The following is a 19,266-nucleotide window of genomic DNA, read 5'->3' on the forward strand; positions in this document are numbered from 1 at the left end:
TGCTTTAATGAGCATGCACATATTGGTTTTGAGGCTACGGTGGAGTTTGACAATAGCTGTGTGTCAATCACAGCCTCGTGGTCCACTCAGTTTATTTTTTGTTTATAATTTGGTGGTTACATTTCTGAATTTTGACTCTCATGCATACTCTCTCCCTTGCCTTATCTTTCAGGAAATAAATGATGTGGATGTGCAGGAGCTGGTGAGAAGGTCAATTGGAAGGTTAACAATTATTCGACAGACATTTCCAGTCCCCCAAAACGTAAGCCAGCGCTGTTTCCGAGGCAACCACAGAATATCTTCATCGCTGTGTGATCCGAAGGACCCTTTCTCCCAAAGCATGGAGGTAGTTCATATGCCAGTCTATCCCCACCTGGGAATTGTCTTTCTAGATAACTTCTAAGTTTTTCCCCAGGGGCTTACTGTAACAGTGTTATTTTTCATGTCCTCTCTGACATGTAGCTTAATGGCTCATGGCATGCCCAAATACTTGGAGTAAGGGGGTGAGTGTGTCTGACAGAGAACAATTTGCCTGCTCCACAGCAATAGAGATAAATGTCAAAAAAAGCTGCCTGATCTCCAGGTAGTAGGCTAGCCATTTTGTTGCCCTGATAAATTTTAATTTTTGTCATCTCACCAAGAAGAATTTCCTTTGCGTAGTCAATGTCTCCTGAGTTGCTGTGCTTCTCTAAGCCTCAAATATGTTGTCATTAAGAAAGTCTTCCAGGGAGCACCCACACCGTCTCTTTCAAGTGTCTTAGTGTATACATCTAAATCTGGGTCTAAGTTCCAAGGCCTTATTTTCAGGGTTGTTAATCACAGATTACAATTAAACTTTAAGAGCCTTCCTACCACATGAATTCAGCTACAGGATCCCTCCTCCTGACTTCACATAGTTTTTCCAAGAACAAGTCCTCTGTCTCTCTCATTAGGGTTCATCATGAAAAAGCTATGGCAAATCAGGAGCGTGAAATTGGCTTACGATGTTGATTTTACTTTTGGGGGTTTTTTTTCTGGGATCTTTTGTGCAGTTGTAGAAAGATGACTGCATACTATAATTTTTAGCAGTGGAGGGAGGAGCATATCTGACCTAGCAGGTAAAAGCAGCCACCTAATGATTCTGAGAGGGCAAGAAAACAACAGGAGCAAAATAGGGAGGTTTTGAAGAGTGTCTTTGTTTAAAATGAAAATATGTAAGGGAAAAAGTGTGGATAGTCTTGTCCTGTTTTAGATTAGTTGTAAGAGCCTTTGTTGTCAGTAATTTTAGTTCATAAAGCAGCCAGCCAGCAATTATTGATGACATGAAAAACTGGCTATAGCACAGTGCACAGTGATCCTATTAGAGTTCTCAAAACAAACAGGAATGTGTGATGCCCATTGGTGCATAGGATATCTCTACAGACTATTTAGGAAGTACAAAAATCCTTTAGGCTGTGCCTTTCTGTCATGGCAACATGGTCCTAGGGGGAACTTTGGAAGTCTAAGGACAATGTGTTATGTGCAGGAGCTTACGTGCAGGAGCCAGAGAGTGCAAAGAGCAGTTCTCATGAACAAAATTACTGACTAAAGCAAGGCAGAAAACAAGTCATGTGTCCATGGGAAGCTTCACATTTTGCTTTGTCTTTCTCTTCTACTTCACTTTCATTTTCACTTCAGCAGTTGGCTGACTCTAGGAAAGATAAGTTTTAAAATTCAAAGTTTATTCTCGACAAATTGGCATATTCCATTTAATTTGTTAGATTAGATTTTATACCTTAACCTATGTGCCATGATCTACCTATAGCTTGGAGAGCTACAATATTCTTATTGAAAGATTTCACAGCATTTTTGTTCAAAGGAGTGATGGAAGCTTGAGTGGTTTAATTGTTCTGTGCAACTGAGTCACTTTTTTCATGCTTTCCGTGGAATGGCTGTACTTCATTATTTTAGCTGAGACAACATTACAAACTGAAAGGAAGGAAAACTCTGACACAATTTCCCCTGTGTCTTCATATGATGCACAGTCCTTTGAGTAGCTGTGGGGTTTGTTTGCTGCTTCTTTGTTCTACCCAACAATATTATAAATTAGTTTCAAATCCAGTGGGGAGTAGGAACAGTTTATAAATTGAAATTACTAATTTTTTTTTTTATGACATCGAAGTGTGACTAATCAGAAACATTCTCTGGAAATTATAAGGGTGAATTTCTTGATTTATTTTTTTCTGAATTACTTTTCTGATTTACTAAAATCTGTGTGAATAATTAATTTTTTTCAGCATCTTTATTAAAACACTGAAAAGCATTCTGGTGAAGATATCTCACTGTGTCTTTGGAATTGGCCTAGTTGAAACAAACTCTATGAGTTTGTGTCATTTTGAAGGCAGAAAGTTAAAAACTGGATTCAGAGAAGAATTTAGTACTGTAACCCTTTTGTCTAAAAACTACATTCAATATTATAGGTACACATAAAATAGACACTGATAATCCAGATTAATCATTCATCCTTAATCTAATGCTAAGTGCCTTTCTTCCACAATCTGGATTAAAAAATTACATCTGAATTTTGAACTGCATCAACAGAAGGTTATGCAATTAAATACTTCTTGGTAATGCAAGTGACCAGCTATTAGTCTAACAGGCTTGGAGTAAATAAAGGATCAGTAATGGACGCCAGGCATTAAATGCCCTAGTAAATTAACGTGGGAAGTTAATAAAAGTGTAAAGTGACTTTAAATTTCAACCCCCTTCTGTTCATCAGGACAGATATTAATGAAGCATACTTCTGGTAGTGGCAGGAAAGGGTGATTTTGGGAAACAGAAATTAATTGTAGGGTCTTTATCATTGTATTATCAGTGATTGATTGCTGTAAATGTTAAGCTCAACTATTAGTGAAGGACTAACAATGCTTAATAGCTGCTGAACTCTGTCCTCCTGAGCCCTGTTAATACTGGATAAAGGTCCAGCTATATTACTCTTAGATTAGTGAGTGCATCCTTCCTCATGAACTGACAATTGTCTTCTATTCCCCTTGATAGTAGGTTACAGAAGTTACCTTGCAAGCAATGTCATTTTGTTGGGAAATGATGACTTGGCATCCACAGCTGGTCATGTACCAATTTAGTCTCATTAGTGACCTTATTCCCTCTGCTCTCCAGAGGTGGTATGGGGTTTTTTTTCCTGTTGGAAAAGGCTTACGTGAAAAAAGCTTGCCTCACAGCGCAGTGATAATTCTTTCCCTCCCTGCTCCAACAAATGTCCCTGTAGAGCTGACTTCGTTGTGGAAACACAGTTTTAGCTGAAATGCTTTGAATTCTTTGTAAGTTTACAATATGCAGGCAAATCATCCAAGTTTTTTAAAAAATGCTTGATTAACCTGGACCCAGATTCTCAATCCATGCTTTTAATCCTGTCATGCACAGTGATGCCTGGCCTGTGCCTCTGAAGAAAGGAGATTTGTTCCTGGGTGAATACCAAAATGGAAATATTCATAGTCACTGGAGGAGCTCAAGTAAGAATAAAGAAGCACCTTCCAGAAAGACAGAGTGAAGGATCATTTAAAGAAAAGGGGCAATAAGGATCAGAGGTTCTGTGCATCTCTGCTACTAACAGTGTAGAGTTGTAAAGGTAAGGGAGGATTCCAGCAGCTTATCACAAGGGAAAGCAGCAGATCATTAGTCTTCCTTTGATAAAATTGGGAAGTCATTTGGGATGTCTTAAGTAATTCTGGCCAGGTAAGGAGAGAGTAGGTCTTTCCTGGGTGCTATGCAGGTAGGGAATCTGTCATGAGACCTTCCTGGGAACAGCATGCAACAACAGGTTGCGGATGACACAAGCAAAGCCAGCATAAAGATGGGATTTACCAAAGGAAATAAAAACATAAAAATATGTTATATGGAAAGGAGTAATTAGGTAGAAAGAGAGGTGTTTGGGGTTTTTTAATTTTTATTTTCTCCTTTTTTAAGGGGATGTGTGGATTTGCTTATCAGTGTCTCAGATCCTCAACATTATTGTGCTTCCTTGCCATATACTCCCTCCCAATAGCTGCAGGACTTTCCCAGTCTTTGGATATATTTAAAAAGCAGAATAGGGCCACTAAATTCCCAAACTTTCCTTTTGTAAGCTTCCTTTTTCTTCTAAAACTTTGAGCACACCACCTATATCTGTGTAAAAAACCTTTACAGAGAGCAGCCAACATATTCCACAAATCTGAGGAAATGTCTTTTGGCTTGTCTGACTGATGGAGAAAAAGCCCCAGCAAGCTTTCCTCAAATTGCCACTGGATAATTTGTTGTCAGGCACTAGGAATGCTCTACAGAGCTCTTTATCATGCAGCTGAGGAAACTGAGTTTCCCTCAGTAACTTCAGATGATCCATAGGTTATCTAAAAATAATATTCCCAAAAGTCTTTTTCATTTCTGAACATAAATTTTCTTCATGAGAACCTCTGTTCAGGACAGCTGAGGTTTCTTTTTATGATACTGTCAGTAACTTAAATGTTCCTGCCATTTGAGGACAGGAAAAACTGATATAAAACTATATTGAAAATTACTTGTTTCATAAGTTTTCATGAATTCTGAGGTTCTATTCTTTTACATTTAATTGTGTCTTTCACATCTGACTTGGCACTGTGTGCATTCAAAAGCACGTACATAGAACTAGAACATGGTTAAGTGGAAGTGGCACACAAGTGATTTCTCTTCTTGAGTTCCACTGTTCTGTCTTTGATCCCAAACTGGAACTTCCTCGCACTGTATGCAGCTCTGCTCACAGTGAAACATACACACATTTATTCTGTAGGAGTTTTGTCCTGCAGGGAATTAAGAGCCAATGTCAAATACTCTGACAGTAAACACTATAAATTGCAGAATCAACATGCAACTGCACACTGACAAAAATTTCATTGAGTCATATTTCATGCCAGAAAGTACCAATCTGAATTGACTGCACAAATCAGGAACAAAAAACACAATGAAATGATCTCTTCTAAATTTTCAGGGTTTCTGCTTTTCAAAAGAACAAAACAGCCTTGAAGATAATTTGATGGTGTCCAAATATCTGGTGACTGAAAAATTGAGTCTCACAAGCAACTGGTTAAAAATAAAAGAAAGTCAGTTTACGGTCATAAGTAGAGCTGTAAATCTGGCAGGTGGAGCTGTGCCAGTGACTGGGCTGCTCGCACTTCTCATGTGTGTGTAGTTTGTTGCTGCAAATCACTTTTAGCGTTACAGCCGCCAGCTGCAGGTTTTACCAGAGCCCAAAGGAGTGACATTTTGCCTCTTACAGGTTCTTCTTAATACCATATAAAGTATTTAATTACCAGAGGATTATGGGTGAGGCAAAACAAATTATAAATTCTGGCAGGAGGCTACAAATAATAGTGGTAATGCTTCCCTTTTGATCCATTTACAGATTTCAAACCTGTATATATATGACACTGTCCTCCTGCTGGCAAATGCCTTTCACAAGAAGCTGGAGGACAGGAAGTGGCACAGCATGGCCAGCCTCACCTGCATCAGGAAGAATTCTAAACCCTGGCAAGGAGGACGATCAATGTTGGAAACCATCAAGAAGGTACTTTTTCTCTGTATTTCCTCGTCTTTGATTTCTAAAATACTTACATTAGGCAGTATTTCCTGCTGAGGTGCACATTACTCTACCCAGTACCAGCAGTATAGGTTTTACATATTCACAGTTCCTGAATGGAAGTAGTCTTTATTTGGTTTGGGTTGTTTGTTGGTTGGTTGTGTTTTTTCCATGTCATAATAATCATATTGAAATAAAATCAATAAGTTTGTTTACCAAAACTACCAAACCAGCTGGATGTTCAAGGAAGAAAAAGTGTCACTGGTGAACAGGTAAGTTTCACAGGTTAGGAAGTAAAGAAAATAAATTTACTGTTTTATTTCTAAAAGAAAAAAGTTGCAGAATTACACCTGGGTAATGTTCTGTGGAATTCACCGTTGCACTGTTTTTGATGTTAATAAAGTGAAATCATAGAAATGGGAATAAGGAACCCCCTAAATTATCTAGGCTATATTCAGCCACCACAAAACTGTGCCTGTAACAGTCTCTACAGAGCTTTGTCCAGTGTTGCTGTTTCCCTGTGATTTTTATTTCATACCTTAATCATGCTCATGCCCAAGATGCTTTTCCTGTTCTTCAGTCTTTTAAGACAATTTTTCTTAGTCATTTCCTTTCTTCATAATGTTTACAGCCTCCACATACTTACAGACAAATATTGCAGCCTTCTGGGCCAATATTTAGTTAATATGAACAAGTTCAGGGTTTGCCCTTCCCTGTGAGTTATTCATGTCATTTTCCTTATGTTATTGATATCTTTCGTAAAACTGCCTTCTAATTTGTCTGCATACACTTACTTGTAATGTATACTTACTTTTAAAGTGCTGGCATTGTAAACACAGGAAAAAAAAGGGACAAAAATTTTGTCCATTTTAAAAAAAAAATCTTAAATGCTTTAATTGTGGCTTTCACTACAGAACATAAAAACCATTTAAAATATAATGTTGTGATGAGAAGTTGCCATTCTGCATTAGGTATTTAGCTATACCAGAAATTATGACGATGCAGGCAAAACATAAGACTCCTTTGAGCACTGCTTATATTTTATGCAGTCCCAGCTTAATCTGCGTTACCTCCAAAATGACAGTTCAAGGATTTCTTTGGTATCTGTTTCCACTTTCCATTCTAGCAGTTTGAAGTCATGAGACTGAAAGAATAATCCAGGACACATTTCTTATTTCAGGGGCAGGATATGGCTTTAAGGGACTCCAAACTGTATTGCTCTTAACCTACCTATCAGAGCAATTTCAAATTCACATTTGGCAATCCTGTGTATTTTGAGCTATGTTTCAGGCAAGACTGGTTCGCCTCTTGCCTTGGATTTTGTAAATACCATTGCACACTTTTCCATTTAAATGGCCCGGAGAATTATGAAAGTGTTCAAGAAGGCAGGAGCAAGTGGAAATTCCAGAGTTGTTGTTAGCTTGCTAAAAAAATTAATCAAATGCCAAAGAAATTCCTGATCTGTGCAGCTAACCACGCTTCCATCCTGTCACTTTTGGGTTTCTCTGTTATTTCAATTAGATGGCTTTGGAAAGAAAGTATTTTATTGGTGTAAATTGAATAATCCAAATCCTCCTTACACTGCACTGTGCTGACAGAGATGAATTTCTAGAAGTAATGTGCTAAAATTGAAAGTCAAAATCGAATCCAAATGAAATACAGAAATTTTACTGTCTGTGGATGTCAGTAGCATTTCAATCCGTAGGCAGAGGAAAGCTAAAGATTGCAGCTGAGAGTTGGAATTGCACAAGAACAAGAATTCTGCTTTAGTTTTGTGGCCTACTTTCCCTTTTCTTTCACTAAAGCAGTTAGGTAGAAGAACTTTGGGATCACAGCTGTGTACTTTTGAAATTAAAAATTTGGCGTTGATGAATGCCTGATGGGGCATCACAAAAACAATAAAATCCAAAAGTAATGAAGGGAAAAAAGCCCCCACTTAATCTCTCTTCTTGAGAATGCTTCTCTTTCCCATCTCACCTTATTCTTTAAACATGTTTTCACTCCTGTTGTCCTGGGGAGTCCTCTAAAATCAACTGAAATAGAATTTTTTTCACAAAAACATACCAGATTTCCTTAATTTTGAAAGCAAACAGGAGGAAGTCACCACGGGGTATTTAAATAGTTTCTGAATAAAAAGTTCTGCGTTTTCATTTTGAAATCACCACTGTTTACAGGATGTAGTGTATAATGGAATACCATAGGAAGATATTGATATAATTCAGGGTGAAAATACATTCTGAGATTTCTTAAATATTCCGGGAAAAAGAACTTCCATCCTCTGCAACACCTTAATTCTTCCTTCATGATGATCTGTACTGTAGAGCTGAAATCATCACTGGTCTCAGGTTGTCCCTCCTCCCAGTGTAGGTTCTCTAGGAATTAAATTGTACTCAAGTATGGTTTTGAGTTGAGGAAGAGATGTCTAATTCCAGGCTGCCTGCCTCAGGAGAGGACCAACAACTCAAGCAGTTGTTCTTCTGGCAGCAGCAAAGCAGAAGCACCATGGAGCTTTTGCTGCTAAAAAAAAAAACAAACAAGAACAGCAAACCTAGTTCTAGAGGAAGCTTTTATAGAAGAAATATCTGTCTTTTAGAGTTTAAGATCCAGAAGCAGGAACATCTGGAAGTGTTTTAGCTACAGAGGGAAATCTTTCTTTGATTTCTGGAGGGGGAAATAAGAAAAGAGTTGGGAAATCTTTATTAAGCTACTCACTGAAGAAGGTAAGAGAAAGGGATGCTGATGTTCTACCTGAAGCAGCAATTGTTAAAAATGGAACTCTGGTGGTAAATAAACTGGTTTTTTATAGTTAATGAGCTGCTAGGGGAGAGTAGGGAACAGAGGAAATTAGAGTTTCAAACATTTCTTAAAGTGGTAAAAAAGCTGTCTAAATTATTCCTCATCGTCATTTGTTGAATATTCGACTCATTCATCACTATTTCTACAAACAGCTACAAAAGCTGGTTTTTTTCTTTGTGAATTCAGCTGATTGGACAAAGCCTAAAGAAAAAATTTTAAGCCCACCACAATTATTTAAATCTAATATCAGTTTCTACCCATTCTCGAACTGAATAAAAAGTTAAATCCATCTGGAAATACAATCCTTCTAATGAATTTGGCCAGCTACAGCAATTAGTTTAAATTCACTTCTGTATAGGAACTATCCCTAAACACATGCTCACTTGTTTATTTCTCAGTAAAGCTATTTCACAGTTGGAGGAATAAGTATCACTAGAAAATAATTCTACTTTGAGAAAAATTAATCTTCCTGAATAGTCTGAGAATAAATGTAAGTAGGATTAGAGGGGGACCAACTCAGCAAGATGGCATCTACCTTCTCTCACACATCTCAGGGCTCTTCCCAGTCACATTTTTTTAGCTCACTAACAGCAAATTTTTAGTGCTAGCAGCAACATAGAGCCTGTCCCTTTCTGGGAAATGAGCTGTTTCATGAATCATAAGTGGGATTGTCAACTAGTTCTGGTCTCAGAAATGTCACTGACACTCAGTGGTGACTTGCAAAAAAGGTGCCAAATTGTTTTTCAGGTAATAGATTGGATGGTGTCTGCTAGTTGAAAACTCAGCCATGTTCTCAAAATCAAATTTTTTCAAAAATGAAATGTGGAACTCGTATTTGATGTTTGTAGCATTTTTCCCTGCCTATAGCCACATTTTTTATCCTTAATTGCAAAACAGCTAGTACCTGAGAATAACCATATTTTGAAAAAAAAAAAAAAAGAGGAGGAAGTTTGAACAGAAGCTGAGAGCAAGAACAATATTTTGTAGCTGATGACTGGCAAGCTGACATTCCCAAGTGAGGTCCTGACTGCTAGGTAAATACTGCTTTCTTCAGGGACTTACTTCAGTGCCTAAGCATATATAAACTGTAGTTTGTCTTGCCAGTCTAGATGAGACTCAAGTAGGCTTTAATTATATTGCCAAGCTTTATAACAGCTCTGCAAAGCCCCGAGCAGTGATCAGAATCATAAGTAAAACACTTTTGTCCCAGCAACTGACATTTCACTCTTCAGTTTCATATGTGTCAGGAAATTGCATGGTTGCAGCTGAACCTTAGAAGAATTTGAGAAGGTACATAACAAATGTGTCTTCATGTTTCCCCAGTAGCATTGTTCCTGTAAGTTAAATGCAACGAAAAATTTCTTTTACTCTTGCCGGTTATCATGAGTAACACTGAAATCACTGGTAAAAATCTCGTCAGGAAGTTACTGGATCAGTAGCTGTCATACAGATGGTCATTTCCTCTGTGATCTCCTTCCACTATGCATTAGCAGAGGGATAAAACTCATGCCATAAATCAAGTGTTTCAGAGAGATCCATACTGTGAAAGACTATGCATAAAAATTGGAGCAGGGTCCTGAAAATCTTCCTAGGCGATATCCTGTTCCACTCTATCAGCCCTAAGCAATAAACCAGATTTGTGTAAGCCTTGTAAAAAGGCTGTGTGGGACAATGAGGAAAAGTAGAGACCAATAACAGGATTGCATGGTCCAGCAAGATCAGTCCCAGGTAGGGAGGAGAAATCAAGACCCCAAGAAATTTCCTATAAATTTAGCATTGTTGGTATTAAATGGGCAGTTCTTTGCTGGTTTGTATTTTTGCCTCTGCCCTTCCCTCCTGAGCCAGCATCATTCCCAACTAATCTGAGCTCTTACTGCACTATTTTCATACGTACACAGTCTAGGAGAGGAAGCTCTGATTAAGACAGTCCATAACGAGAAATTTTCAAAGATTTATAGGATTGCCAAAATAGATAAATGAGAAATAATGTTGTGGTGGTTAAGATGGGATTCCAGACAAATAAAGTTGATGGACTTACAGTTTGTATCATGCCCTGACAATTGCAGCCATTTAAAAAATCAAGTTAAATAAAGTCATACAAAGTTTCTGGATGGAGATCGAATTCCAAAATATGTTAGGTAATTCTGTTAACCTGTACTGTATGTAAGGGGACATATATTTTCATATCCCATGTTTTCTTAAGAAATGGATTTGATTACTTCAAGTATAATTGAGGTTAAATGATTCTTTAAATTATTTTTAATCATATTTGCTCAAATAAGGAAAAATATTATTAAAAAATTCAGAAGTTTATTAAAATTTTAAATTGCTATCTTAAGTCTCAAAAAATCATTTACATTTTAGACATGATTTTATCTTCATGTTCCTTAAAGTACTGGAACCCACTCTCAATATGGAAAATAAAGTCGCTTTAATTTTCTAGATTGAAAATCCTATATTCTTCATTTCTTTTTTCTGCTGTACAAAGCATCTGTGGGAAGAGATTGTAGGGATTTTTTTTGTTGAATATTTCTTTTCTTTCACCATTTTGTTCCAGAGTTTTCCCTTCCTTTTTCCAGGTCCTGCTTGTGGCTCACTTGAGATCATGGTGCTGCTCAGGTGGTCTATAACAGTTTAATTAATTTTCACACTTTACCTGCCTCTGACCCACAGTTTTAGTACCCAGTGTGGGGGAAAGTTTTGGGAAGTAATATAAGAAATATTAAGTATAATATCAGCAAATCAGTATCTGGTAAGGTGTCCAGATGGAGTCTTTGAGCAATCAGCTGGGCATCCCAACTATTGCAGGTCTGTGCCACTTTGCAGGCATTTCTACATCACATGTTCTGTGAAATTGTGCCTTAGGTAATCAGAAAGCCAAGTAAGAACCTATGAGAGAAAAGGTATGTGGGGCAAGTTTCCACTTCTGTTCCATGAGTAGGATGAAGTCAGATTTAAGTTAAAGGTTCATATTTGTGAAACTCGGTTATTTACCAAAGGATATGTTCAAATGATTCAGTGGGTAAACACAAGCTCCCTCTGACTTTACTCTGAACCAGCCAGAGGTGTGCTAACCCCAACCTAAAAGCCATGAAAGTGTTATTGTAGTGAAGTTAAAAAGTAATCAGAGTGTCTTGCTAACCCCAGCATACATCAAAATTGTCTGGTTTGCAGTTGCCAGAGTTCTCCTGCAAAAGACTGTTCGGATATAGCCTTAACCAGGATATTGGATTTTTTTTCCTTTCTTTTTTTACATTTATTTTTGTTGTAGTATGGAATAAAAAGTAAATATTGTAGAAAGAAAATATTATGGAAAATATTTTTTAAAAATCATTAAATATGTATATACACAAAGTATTTCCTTGGTTTTAACTGTAAATGGCACTCATTACGTATTTGTATTATAATATTTGTATTATTATTTTAATATATAATTATTCATGTATTATTCCCTGATAGTACTAGTTTCTAGTTGTCTAGTAAATTCTAAAGATATTCTCAATGATCAATTTCATAACTTTTGTTATAATTACAGTCATGTTTTGTAAAAGTAGGAGAACATTCTGTTAGTTCACAGCAATTTGCAATGGAGATGCAAATTCTGTAGTCCTTCCTGGATTTTGTCCAAACTCAAGATGTAAGAATAGAGCTTTTAATATCATGATTCAGCAAGGCTCATGTGCTTAGCTAGGTAGTTCATAATGCAAGTTTTTCCAGTTTAAATAAAAAAGCTTCTAAGTGAAACAGCAATCACAACTGCAAAGTTCTTGCCTTATGTTTTGGGGAAAAACTATGCATTTCATAGGGTTTTACACCAGAGGCAGATTTTTTGTGTGTGTGTGTGTGCATAAAAACATAAAAAAAATATCTTTTACCTTTCTTTTTTTGAGGGAGAGGGTTAAACATCAAATTTTCCCTGAATCTGTACACTGAAGAAATTTTTGAAGGGTAAAGGTTTTCATTATTGGCATTTTACATGGTTCTGTTGATTTTATAGTTCAGGTCATCATAGTTCTTATACAAAGATGAAATGTGTGTCATGTTGAATTAACTCTGGAATATATTTTGAGTATGGCTGTGGTGTGTATAGCCCTTTGAACTCTAATTCTTTGTAGGGATTATTCACTGTTTCATCTGTAATATTTTAACCCCTTCCAGCAAAATTGTAAAAGAGTTAAAGCACGCTTGAAGAGATGCTTCACTCTTGCCCATGTCATGTATTCTTAGTAAAGGATAATTGGGAGGAGAAAGAAAAATCACTGCATTCAGCTAGACCTTGAATCAAGCCCTTCTTCATTTGTGCAAATCACATATGTTGAGCTCAAAAAACATGTAACTTCATCTAAAATTCAGCCTGCCCTCATGTGGAAATCTTTCATGAGGGAGAAATATTTAAAGGGAAAAAGCAAAAATCAACAAACATAACTAATTTTTGTGCAATTTCTTTTATATATTTGTGTTTAGCTTTGCTTCCACTAAACGTTGTTGCAAAATGGTTTTGGTTTTTCTTTTAAATTTGGTGGGGTTAGAGTGTCAATACATATATGTTGATGGGTCAAAGAACAGAAATTGGAGTGCAAATATGCTAAGAGTAAGACTATTGCTTGTATTGCATCTGTGTAGCATTGCTGACTTTAATTCTTCTGCGAAGAACTTAATCATGATGCAAGAATAATGTAAGCATCAGAATTTTTAGGGAAACGTGGTCTTTGGAAAACTGTCCTCATGCTGGTAGTTACCTGTGTATTCTGCATAGTTAGTGCATAAATCCCTTTGAGAAACAGAAGGTTAATACAGTTACCCACTTACGAGTTTTCATTCCATTTTCCTTTTTTTTTCAATAGGGTGGAGTGAATGGCTTGACAGGAGAACTGGAATTTGCAGAAAATGGGGGGAACCCCAATGTACATTTTGAAATTTTGGGAACTAATTATGGAGAAGATCTTGGCAGAGGCATCCGCAAGGTGAGGCTACATATATTCAAACAAGAGACTATTTTTACTGATATTTTCAAAACCTTTCTTGTGTTCTGTGTTAATAGAAAAGCATTTGATGGCAGGTAGCATGGTGTTCTGTATTGTTAAGGAGTAAGAGATGGGAGAAAAGCTTTGAACTTTGAGATACTCATCTATTTTGTTATTTCAAATAGGCCTTGGAGCAGGTTGTGTTGATCAAGGTATCATTTGTAATACAGAATGTGTTGAGTTGCTGATCAATTATCCCAAAGGACCAGTGAAAGCTGTTGTTTTGTAACCCTTGCAACCTCTGTCCAAAATAGCAAATTTTACACTGAATTATGTTTAAAGCACCGAGATTGGTCGCTGATACTTGGTCAAAGTGGGATGTTCCACCTGCTAGGTGTTTAAAATTCATAGCTATGGAAAGAGAAAATCTCTTGTAGTACAGATAAAATTTCTGAAGTCTCTTCATGAAATAAAAACATGGTGTTTTAATGAGTTAACTTTTACAGAATAAGTTAATGTTATGTATTCAGCTGCCAGACACAGTCCAAATGCATGGACTTGGATGTTACAGGGAATGGCATATATGTCCTACAAAATTACTCTTTCTTGGTATTTGAGTTTTGCCAGTCTAAAACTAAATTTAAGTCCTGTGTAAGAAATGGTGGAAACGGGTCTCTATTTGCAATGAATATCCTCAGCTTTGAACAACTGCTTATCCAGTATGGCAAAAATAGTTTGGGACTTCACAGGTGAATAAAACAGTAATAAGCTTTTCCAGGAGCAGCTGTCCTTTAAAGACACACTTCCTGAAAAATACCAAGATCTCTTCATTTAGTGTATCACATCATACTGGGTTTTATACAGGAGGAACATGAGGTCTGAAAGGAAATGATAGAGTTTTCTTAATATATGTAAACTGGTTCCATGTGTGCGTCACTAGATGATGAAGTGCCTCATTTGTCTGCACACCTTCTGGAGCAACAGATAAGTACTCTGAAAGAAGGAAGAGATAAATAAGAAGTCTAAGGTGTCTAAACACTGAACTGTCTCCTCCACTATTCACCAGAATTGTTATTCTGTTCCTGCTGCTCCATCTCTTGTCAATACCCTAATGTACACACGTGCTTATAGTTATGTCACCTTGAGCAGAGGTCCTGATAGGTGCTTCAGAAACTAGACAGAACTGGATCTGGTTGATATCTGGAGGAACTTCACAGAGTCTTTGGGAGATAAAGACTTTGGATAAGTCCTTATTCCCTTACCTTTAAGTTCTGTCTGTTTCAACATATTTTGACTTATTTTTCATGCTGCGCACTGAGGAGCTATTTATTCTTTAGAGTTACCTTCCTAAGACAAATCTGTGTCTCTTGGTTTAATTTGTTTCATTGACTTTGACTGGGGGTTTTTCGACTTCAGGCCTGTCTGGGTGAATGCCTGAGTGAAGCACTAAATTGCGTTTTTTCATTCCCAAAAAAGATAGAAGAGAAAGAGAGACTCACACAGAGATCTTGGAAATACAGAAGTACAAAAAAGACTTCCTAGCTATTCTAATTCTTGGTTGATGGTGTAATTTAGAATTGTACTGCTAGTTTAACAGCAGTAGAGTTGGTAGAGTTTAATTTTAAAACAGATGTTAATGACTGTGGGCACACCTAACTTGTGTAAAACAGTGGGATAATACAAACAGGCTTTTTGAACCTGCCTTGTTTACTCTTTAGGATAGTTCAAGAACAAAGAGATATCCACTGTCTTTGGAGGGAAATGGATTTGAAGTTGGTCAGAGAATAGAGCTTTGCTCATAATATAATTAGATTATGAAAGTCAGCATCATGCAACCCTGTTGAGGAGAAAACAAAGTTTAAAATTAAGCTACTGAAAGTATGTGAGTTTTTTTCGTTTGCCAAGATGAGCATTTAAAATTAAATATCAATATTATAAGAAAATTTTCCTGTTGAGCAAGATAGTAAATGCCTCTCCATAGAGTTTTGTGATGCTCTGCAGCTAGTTAAAAAGAAGAAAGGGTTCAGAGAAGAACAGATTAAAACTGTTTGAATTTTCTTTTTCCTAAACAACACTCAGTATTCCAGAGAAGGCTTTAGAGAGTTCTGGTGTACAGAAAGAAATTTTCTTTAGAAAGTTCTGTATATATTGTGAGAATGTGATAATTGTTCTCAGATGTTTCTTTAAAAAAAATCCAATTAATTATTTCAAATTTTTGCAATAAATTGAATAAGAAAATAATTTAAAATTAATATGGTATTTCTAGTCAATGTCACAGAGATAAGAAAAACAAGGTAGGTTTCTTAAAACTACTCCTTTAGAGGCAGAGAAGAAAATTTTTAGGGAATCTTATTATTTGACAAAAATTCACATCTTTTATCTTTGATTAGGATTTACTTTACATCTACTTTACAGAGCTACTGGTGTGAGAACCAAATCACAATAATTACAGGAGTCAGATATATTTTTGTTAACTACACTAATTAAAGTACACTTCAGATTTTCATGTATTTAGTGATCTGACTGCAGAACTACCTAAGCATTTTTATTTCTCAGCTCTAGTAGAAGCAGCTGCAATTAGCAGACTGACTGAAATTTCTGAGCTAATGCATCTTCCCTAATCAACATATTTTCAAGTACTTTTATAGGACATAATGAAGGGTAAAATCATTACGAAAAGCCCATTGAAGTCATTGGGACCAGAGATTCCCATCAAGTCAATTGTGTAAAGAACTGCTATTTTGTTTTCCTGAGGAACAGTCAATTGATTTTAATAAAGCAAGTAAGATTTTAAAACACACTCGAATTTCTCAAGAGTCCAAATTCTGCTTGAAATCTGTTCTCCTTGGGTTCTGGAGTCATTTATACTTCTGCAAAGTTCACTTATATTCATAGGTGATTATCCCCAGGACTCAAAAAAGCAAACAGTTTAGGATACACTAAGAATTCATGTTTATGCTTTTTTTTTATTTGGACAAATTAAGCCATGTATCTAGGAGAAACTGCTTTCATGTCCCTGCCTTCAGCTTTCATGGGCTCCTGTCATAGCTGGAAAGAGAATTCATGTGAAAGGTTGCTGTGTTGGGCTCCGTCATCTAGTGACAAGTTAACAAATCCCGGAGTGGGATTTGCCTGAAACAGCAGTTTTGTACCCTTGTGACTGTAAATGTTATCCATCACCTTGCAGACCACGGATCACTTAGGTGTACTTTTTGCCAGAGCTGGGTACTTGGAATAGTACACTCAGATTGCTGCCAGACACTGATTTTATTGGCACCAGTGGTATTACAACGCCAAAGGAACTGAAGAAAAGCTCTGGCTTTTACACATCGTACTGTGGCTTGCATTTGTGCAGATGTAGTTATGTTCAGTGGGAGACATGGGTGTATTTCTGACATTTCTCTGTTGGCATTTGTCTGTTGGTATTTGACATTTGCGTATGTATTCTTTGACATTTAAATTTCAGTGCAATACTTTTATCTATACTGCTGAAATGTAAGCTGCCATTCCTGTGAATAACCATCCAACAAACAAACGAACAAAAGGGAGTTGATAGCTCCGAGTCCTGTCTTACATCTTAGTGGTGTAGAAAACAGCACCGCAGAAATAAAGTGGTTTTCATGTTTCTTACAGTGCTCCTTGTAATTCAGAACGGGCTCATCTTCAAAGGCTCTGTTCTACATCTTTTGAAGTTTAGGGGACTTTCTTTCTGTTCCCACACTGGTTTTCTTACCACATGTGCGCATTTGAAGATCAGGGTGTGTTTTGCTCTGCCTCCACTTCCATATTAGCATACACCCACCTTCTGTATGTTTCTCTTCTCTGAAGATGTTTTTAGGTTATTTCCTCCCAGTGAGGCAGCAAGATGATATACCTTGCTCTTGCATCAGTTTCTGCCTGCACCAAGATGTTCATGTCAAGGTTTCCTTTGCATTCAGGACAGCTGGAGATGCCTTGGAGGAAGGATAGAGCTGTGAGCATGCAGGAAAACAGTTAGCCTTGGAGGGGCACCAGGGCAACCCAGGATGTTTTGGGCCATCTGCATTTGTTCATTAGGATTGTAGGGTTTAGTCCTAAATAATTTTGATTTGATTGTCTTAAGGAGGAAATGTTATCTATTTTAATCCAAGGCAGATCTGTGGTGCCATGCATTTTGTGTGAGAGGATTGAAACCTCACTAACAGATACATTGTTCCTCTTCACTTCTGCCAGTGCAAGTGGCAGGACTTTCCTGCATGCAGGTTTTTATTCCACAGACTATTAAGGGTTAAGAGCAGCACTCCGTAGTTGTGCTATTTGTTTGCATTTTTTCATTCTAGTAAAATAATTGCTACTTCCACTTCATCTGAAAACACTTGTTGTTTACAGTAGTGGCATTTCTTTCTAATACACTATATTTTTTCCTTACACTTGCCTCACGGAGCAACATATGTTCCAAGCATATATTTTGATCTTCAGGAAGTTGCTGTCTATTCTTATAAAGTTAAAACTTCTTTTCTGCATCCTTTATCTCTTATTCCCTTTTGTTCCATTAGGTAAAAGGATAAGTTATACAGCTCTGCTGACACATATTAACTAACCCCATTTAATAACCAAGAGCACATGAAGTATTTCCTTCTTGGTTAGCTTCCTGGTTAGCTACTTGAGGTAAATGATGGGTTCACCTGTTCTCCTTGTGAGTGCAGTCAAGGTAGAGCTGTGTAATGTGACTTTTAAAAGGTGTATGTATCAGCACCTGGTACTTTAAGCTGTGACCTGTGGAGATGTTTCTAAAGGTTGACATGCAATTTATGATGTGACTGAAAGATACCCTTGCAATTCAGAGACATTATTGGTGGTGTATTTTCTAGACAGTTGAAATAAATGTTGCTGTGTCTGACTGCTTTGCCTCTAGTGCTGATGGAGAAGGTGGACCTGGCACAGTTCTACCAGGATACTCTTTCTAAAGCAACTTTAAATACTTAATCAGCCTGCTAGAAATGAAGTAAACTACTTAATACTAAAGAGGTAATTAAATACCTTGATGAACCAAGACCTGCTGTTCCAATCCAGCACAGTACTTAAATTTTGCTGTAAGCCTGCTGAAGAGTAGCATTTCCTTCCTTCATTTAGTGGTATGCAATAAATAGATTAAGACTGATTCTTTACTTTCTGGTAGCTTCTGCAAATCTTTTGTCAAATCTCAGTGAAATTTAATTTGGCTGCAAAGTGTTGGGGATTTGCATGCTATCACAATGAAACTAGTGTTAATAGAGAGCTATGTTTTACTTGGAAGTCTACTTCTGTTTAGCTTAAAGGCCAAACTAAATGCATATTTGAGTATAGCAGAAAATGAAATAAAAGTATCCATCCATAGTTGTATTCTTGAATTTTAAAAAATTTAAAAATATTTTTTTTAAATTCCCTCTCTGCTTTTGAATGGAACATTTTCTTTTAAAATCTGAGGATGCAGAAAGAGAGACAGACTGACTCAATCAGTAGTGTGCCATTTGGAGAATTTACCAGCTTTTGGACTCTCTGATTCAGTTTGGGGGGAGCGAAATCTAATTTTTGGTGCTAGATTGTCCAGCTGCCTGCCCTGACACTGGGGTCTTTGGATGAGTGAGTATTTCTTTGCTTGTAATAAGTGCAAAGTAAAGCCAGAGATTAATTTGGGGGCTTGGTGGAGGCTGCCCCAGGAACACAGAAAATTAAGGTTCAAGTCATCCTTCTGATAAATGCAGATCAGAGTTGCTACTACTCAACCCACTCCACATGAATTATTCACCTGTGGAGCAAAACATCCACCAGGAATACATGAGAACCAGGATCAGGTATATGAGCAAAATGACCCAGAAGTCAAACTCCAAACTAATACCCACAGCGCCAAGGCAAGCACAGTGCACTATTTCTTCTTAGCAGAACAGTCAGCCATGTCTGCTGAGCTCCAGTGTGTTTAGTGTG

The 19,266-nt window shown here is 37.1% G+C and overlaps 1 protein-coding gene across 1 annotated transcript in view; it reads left to right on the forward strand.

Annotated features, from left to right (window-relative positions):
* Positions 1-13: 13 nt before the first annotated feature.
* LOC121673266 (glutamate receptor ionotropic, delta-2-like) overlaps positions 14-19,266 on the forward strand; it is a 212,061-nt gene continuing 192,808 nt past the window's right edge. Inside the window, exons 1-3 of the mRNA XM_042046431.1 lie at positions 14-346; positions 5,390-5,551; positions 13,204-13,323. Of these exons, the coding sequence (XP_041902365.1) occupies positions 14-346; positions 5,390-5,551; positions 13,204-13,323 (615 nt within the window). The remainder of the gene's footprint in view (positions 347-5,389; positions 5,552-13,203; positions 13,324-19,266) is intronic.

This window comes from Corvus kubaryi, unplaced genomic scaffold (assembly GCF_017639235.1).
Source record: "Corvus kubaryi isolate FWS band 111438036 unplaced genomic scaffold, C.kubaryi_AGA036_p1.0 65304, whole genome shotgun sequence".
In the NCBI taxonomy this organism is placed as follows: Eukaryota; Metazoa; Chordata; class Aves; order Passeriformes; family Corvidae; genus Corvus; species Corvus kubaryi.